This window comes from Rattus norvegicus, chromosome 5, assembly GCF_021556685.1.
Source record: "Rattus norvegicus strain SHRSP/BbbUtx chromosome 5, alternate assembly SHRSP_T2T, whole genome shotgun sequence".
NCBI lineage: Eukaryota > Metazoa > Chordata > Mammalia > Rodentia > Muridae > Rattus > Rattus norvegicus.
The window spans coordinates 151,637,297-151,643,296 of record NC_141538.1 but is presented as its reverse complement, the minus strand read 5'-3'; the positions used below and the strand labels follow the sequence as shown (position 1 = coordinate 151,643,296).

The following is a 6,000-nucleotide window of genomic DNA, read 5'->3' as shown; positions in this document are numbered from 1 at the left end:
TCAGAACCCAAGTATGCAGACTCGGGGGACTTTAAAAAGGGAGGGCTCCGCAGGTAAAGTGCTTGCTGTGCAAGTCTAAGGCACCGAGCACTGCCTTTATCCCCCTGACTTACGGCCATGCTGAGTTCTGTGTGTGGCTTTCCCAAAAGGCAGGAAGAGGGTCAAGTACATCAGCTGTAGGGTAATGCGTTTGGGTTATTGGAAGGAACTTAAGCTTCATTATACAACGGGGATGGGCAGAAAGACTGGAATCAGGCAAGATTTATTTATCTGATGTACATGCCTGTATGTGTTTATGTGTATGAGTGTGCCGTGGCTAACTTCTGGGCCATCCAGTCTGGAAACTCTGAAGGAAAATTCTAAGCCACAGGTAGCTGGGCTGTGGCCACACCTCCCAGAAGCACAGCTCTTTCTCACCCTTTCAGCTCTAAAACTTTCTATTGTTGCTGCTATCCTTGAGATAGTGTGCCCGTGGAATCCCAGGCTGGTCCCAAATAATTCTATCTCTGCCTCCGAGGAGCGATTAGGCAGGAGCCCTATGGAGTAGGAGTCCCTGGTCCTCACCAACACTTCCCACAGCCTCTGAGTGTTCCAGCTGTTTCCTGCTGGGTCATCAATACAGAAATGCAGTGTGGTCCCCTCGTATACGTCTTTTGTTAGGACGCACTTCAGATAGCCTAAGCAAACTCAGCTCTAAATCCAGGTCCCAGGCTGGGCAGAGCCTCTTGGACAGTACTGAGACCTCACTGCCATCTGGTGGTCAGATGCTGGAACTGCACCTCGGTTCCCACCTCTGCTTTATACAGGGACTCCTTATTCCAACAGAGTACACAGTCTCTAATTCCCAGGGGAGGACGTAGCTTAGAGACTTTGCATTGCCCTTAGTTAGACTCCCAACCACAAACTACGAGGTTTGTCCTTCCCTCCTATGTTACTCAGCCAGATGCACTGGCTTTTATTAAACATCGACTTACTAAGAGGGAGAAGGAATTCCAAAGAAGGGATGTCCCACAGTGGACACTCAGGCCTCCATGGTAGGACTGTTGTATTTGGATGCCACTGAGCCCTTCTCTGACTGGCCTAGGTGGCAGTTCGGCACACCACAGTCAGGAGTCTTCCTGACCGCACCCCACCGACTATGCTCATTGATCATGAACTAGGGGTTTCCAGTTGTGTGAACACTGAGGCACTCTCCCCCGCCCCCAATGGGGCACATTCAACTCCGCCACAGTGTCTCTCCGGCATCTGCACACAGTACGGACCACACAACAGCTGGTGGTAACAATGTTACTGCGTCCGTCTTTGAGCCTAGCTCCTCTGGTGCCCTCTTTCCTAAAGTCCCTCATTCCCAGGAAGCAGCCCTGGACTCTTATCAAAAACTCACATTGATTTATTAGAATATGAAAAAAGGTTCAGTTTCCTCTGTACAGGCGGCAGAGAGGCAGCGGCTGCGGTGGCTTTGTACATGGTTGTCGATGTCACCTTGCATGGCAACTCCTGCCTAAAACAGCACTTGCATGGAGAGGAGACAGCTGGGCCAAGCACCCATAGCCCCATCCCCTGGGAGGGACCCCTCTGACTATTGCACGATCCTGGGGAGGGAGTGCTCAGGGGTTGGACAGACACCCACGGGCTGGCCCAGCCATGGCGGTAGGAGTACATGCCTGTGAGCAAAGGCCGCTAGGGGTCCACTGCTGTCTACCCTACAGGATGCAGGTAAGAGAGTGGTCTAGACGAGGGGTGGTGCTGGACCAGGACAACAGAGGTAAAAGCAGGCCCAAGAGCAAGGGAGGTACCAGGACCCTTGCTGCTGAGCTTGAATCATGACAAGCTGGGCCACGTCTGAATCAGTGCTGCGGGCCAGAGCCCGGGCAGCAGAGGTTCCATTTAAGGGAAGGTGTTAGACGGCAGGAGGGAGGACGAGGGGGAAAGGGTGGAGCTCTGACTGGCAGGGAAGATTCAAAGGGTCTAAAGACTGGAGTACCTCTGTGCAAACAGAATCATACTTACGTGGAGGTGCAAATAAACCAAATGGAAGAAGACGACACTTTCCGGAGCCTCGGACAGTCCCTCCCGTGTAAACCCCAGAAAGGCCCAGTGGTCCTCATCACCCAAGTCACTCCACTGTTGAATGTGCCCCAGTTCCCAACAGAGAAGCTCAGAGATGCCCTCAGCCTGCAGCTCCGAGTAAGGACAGCTCAGGTGGCTGGCCAGAGCACCGAGGCTAGTGGGAGAACCGTGGGTCTGCCATAGGTCACCCGTCTTGTTTCCCAGCCACATGCCTGCTGTCCTGTCCTCTGATACAGGAGGGCCCAGTTAAGGCCAAGGAAGGTTCAGCTCCCTCCTTTCCCGGTAGGACCACAGTGGAGCCACTGGCTCTTTGGTTAGAAATGATGATCAAAGATGGAAAGTTGGTCTGGATGAGGAGGGGGCTGGAGGGGAGGGAGGGCCTGAGGAGCCCTGGTTCCACTATGGGAGAGCCTGCATCTAGAGATGGGGCAGGGCCTGTCTCACCAGCTGTTCTGCCAATGGATGGATTGGGAAGGCAGATCTGGTAGGAGAGGACGCTTCCCAGGAGGCAGGAGCAAGCCGTGCTGCAGTGGGGGTGTGGACCCAGCTGCCATGCGGAGGGAGGGGGCAGAGCCAAACCAGGTCAGGAGACAAGGGGAGCGCCCAGCCCCCACTCTCGTGGGAGAGTCTATGGGACACCCACTAGCCTGGCTCTACTGCCCTTTGGGGATGAAAGGCTCTCCCTCCCCAGGCTCAGGGTGGGGGCCCGGGTCACTGAGGCAGCGTTGTATTCTCTGGGAGCCGGGGCTGTCACTTGGTCCGGGGGTGAAGACATCATCGGTGCCTGGGGATGAGGGCTCCTTGCTCCGAATCATGATGACGCCATCCTCATCTTCCTCTTCCTCTTCCGGAGTCGTCCTAGGACCCCGCTTTAGCCCAAGGACTTTGCCCTTCAACTCCTCATTCACCAGGTCCACAGACTCAGGGGACTGCGGGGAGGCTGGGTCGATGGTGATGACAGGGAGGTCGGCCTTGGGTTCATAGGCCAGTGGGTCTGAGGATTGAGAGCACAGACAGGTTCTGCCTCCAAGCCCTGACAGTATGGCCACACCGCAAGGCCCCTCTCAGCCTGTACTAGCAGCCCTCAGACCTTCCCATGATTGCAACGGTGTCTCTGGGCTCCATGGTTTCCGGAGTGACCGGTGTTACCAGATGCGCTTCCCCTTGACAGGGATTCCCACCACCTCAGCCTGCGGGGAGGCCAGCCTATCCCACAGAGACTTCTCCCTCCCTGCCAGGTGCTCTGTGTCCTAGCTCCATCACAGTCCTCATCCTGAGCCCCACTGGGAGTCCCTCTGTGCCTGGGTTTGACAGCAGGACTACCCTGCCCTCTCTGTTAACACCCAGCCGTACTGATGCAAACACAGTTCATGGGAAACGCCATCTTCCCCTTTTGACTCTTTGATGCCTGTCCTTGGTACAAAACGCCCAGTCTGAGGGCCCTTCTTTAGCCCTTTACCTGAGCCTATGCGGGCCCGAGACATGGTGGGTGAGTCCAGCTTGTGGGCCGGTACCGTCAGGTAGTTGGTGATCTGACAGAGAGAGTGGACAGGGTGAGTGTGGCCAGGGGGCTGGCGAAGTCCTCTGAAGACCCCCAGGCAGCGGTTTCCCCTGAGCTCTTCCTATGCCTGTGGTGGCAACCCACAATGGCGCTTCAGGGCCTTCCGGGGCCTTGTCCCAGCTCTCAGAAAGCTGAGCGATCTTTCTGGGCAGTCTCAAGCAGGTCTCTTCTCCTCTAGCCTTGCCTCCACCCCATACTTGTCCCCCAGGATTTTAGATTAAAACAAAAACAGAACAAGAACAATAAAAACCAACTTGGGGGCACAGCTAACTCGGTTCTGTTCGCCCTGAGCATCGCGAACCCAGCAACCACTACTGAGCTCAGTGCCTCACCCCGCGTCAACCATGTTCCTCTCTTGGGCACTCTGGACCTCTAGCACCCCAGTGTCCCCACTTCAAACTGGTAACCCAGTCACCAAGCCTTGCTGGTTCCACTTCCCTGTGTCCCTTGAGCTCACTCCTTTCTCTTTTCCTGGCATCTCCACATCTCCACCCTCTCCTGTCACTCCTCTAGGATAAAGCCCAAAACCTTACACCGTTTCTGCCCCTCCCTGTCTGCCCATAGAAGGGCTGGGCAGAGCCTGACGTGTACCTTCTGCTCCAGTTGCCGGGCCTTCTGCCTCCGGAGCAGCATCTGGTTCCAGGCTTCCTCGTAGGGGTCGGCCACCAGCGTGTGTCTGTTATAGGACCGCAGCTGAGGGAAGAAACAGCCATCAGGGCAGGAGAAGACTCAGAAGCTGGGCTGGAAGGTCAGAGCCAGAGAAGCTCTGGCTGTGTGGGAGGCAGGAGAAGGGCAGAGGAGGCAGAGGACGTGTGGAGGGTGCACGCAGGAGAGAAGCTAAGAAGGGCCAGGCAGGACCTCACCCGTTGCCGGGTTTTCTGCAGGTTACTCCTCAGGATTTTGCGGATCTCCTCCTCCTTGTCCTTAGACAGCGCTGGCAAGATGCGCTCTGAAGCTGCAGACTTGGGGTGGATGTTCCTGGACAACAGGACACAAATTAGGTCTGCGTCTGATAGCACAAAGCCATGCTCGGGGACAGCCCAAGGGTGGGTGGCCCAAGTCCCAGGTCCTTAGTATGGCTTCAAGGACCGGACGCCCAACGTGACAAGCTGGACAACTGCGTAGCCCTGGTGGCATCTCCGGCTAGGGTTGAGGGAGCTAGCATGGGGTACGGATGCTGCCCGGATGGCCCAGTGGCACTCACTGCATAGAGACAGTTGAGACGGCAGATGGGATCTTGCCCATGCCCCCACTCTCCACCAGCTCGATGGCCTGCTTCATCTCCATCTTGTGGTAGAAGGCAATGAGCTGGGGCTCCTTGGAGCGCTCTCCAGCTATTAGACACTTCTTCACATACTTCTTATTAAAGCGGTTGAGCCTGTGGGAGGAGGGAGACGGAGGGGCTAGTACCTGGGACATTAACAGTCTTCTCCACCCTCCTGCCCACCGGACTGTCACTTACTTGTCCTTCCAGTGATGGTGGCCATAATGACCACAGATGTCCTCGATGCCTGTCAGAAGGTGGTCCAGGAACTGAAATGGGCCCAGGGCCAGGTCAAGCCTTACTGCTTGGCTCCTTCCCTACCCCACCCACCTTTACCCCAGCTATAGCTCTGCTTAGCCTGGCCCTACAGTTCCAGGAGTAGCCAGGAGGTGGCGCCATCCCATTACACATCCTGAAGCCAGGCCACACTCTGGTGAGCCCCCTTCTCTGAACCCACTTGGACCTAATGACAGAGGTTGGTATAACAGCCCCCTGGGCTCCTAAGCTCTCACACCACACTGTCCCTTCAGCTAGAGCCTGGCAGGGGACCCTAAGGGGCTAAGACAACCCAGCAATGGGATGAGGGGAGGCAGGCTTAAGGCCCGGCTCTGCCTCAGCCCCAGGAACTTTCTCTGGAAACCCAAGGCCCAGCCCAGCCTCTGGTACCTGTGTGTGGATCTCCTCGTTGATGGAGCGCTTTGTTTCTTGCTTTTTCTTCACAGCCAACAGGTCTACCAGGGGCCGAATGGTCATGCCCTGGAGGGCAGGTGAGTGTCAGACATTCTGGTCCTGCTATACTGGCAGAGAAGCTAAAGAGCCTCCCTTCTCCTCCAGGGTCCCCCAGGCAAGGAGGCTCTTTCCCCTCTGAGGTCCTCAATCTCTCAGGGCTGTGGATTTTATGACTCCTTACACCTCAGCCATTTCTTCCTGATAGCTCAGCCAGTGCAAGAATCCTCACTGCTGGGGCCAGGGTGAGCTCTCCCCAGGATTTGCTCTGCAGCCCCTGGAATCTGGCCCTGTAGACAGAGCCCTGCCCCCAACACAGGCTCTACATGTCTGACTAGTATCTGCGCTTCAGTATCTGCACTCTCCCTGAAAGACGAAT

The 6,000-nt window shown here is 56.1% G+C and overlaps 1 protein-coding gene across 6 annotated transcripts in view; it reads right to left on the bottom strand.

The window, feature by feature from the left end:
- Positions 1-1,367: 1,367 nt before the first annotated feature.
- Slc9a1 (solute carrier family 9 member A1) overlaps positions 1,368-6,000 on the bottom strand; it is a 53,244-nt gene continuing 48,611 nt past the window's right edge. For 3 of the 6 annotated variants that reach the window (XM_087660374.1, XM_087660372.1, XM_087660373.1), the window contains exons 6-12: positions 5,562-5,651; positions 5,094-5,164; positions 4,836-5,009; positions 4,495-4,609; positions 4,223-4,324; positions 3,530-3,602; positions 1,368-3,064 (exon numbers count right to left, since the gene is read on the bottom strand). In XM_087660374.1, coding sequence (XP_087516500.1) covers positions 2,724-3,064; positions 3,530-3,602; positions 4,223-4,324; positions 4,495-4,609; positions 4,836-5,009; positions 5,094-5,164; positions 5,562-5,651 — 966 coding nt within the window. In that variant the 3' untranslated portion in view covers positions 1,368-2,723. 6 annotated transcript variants of the gene reach the window in all.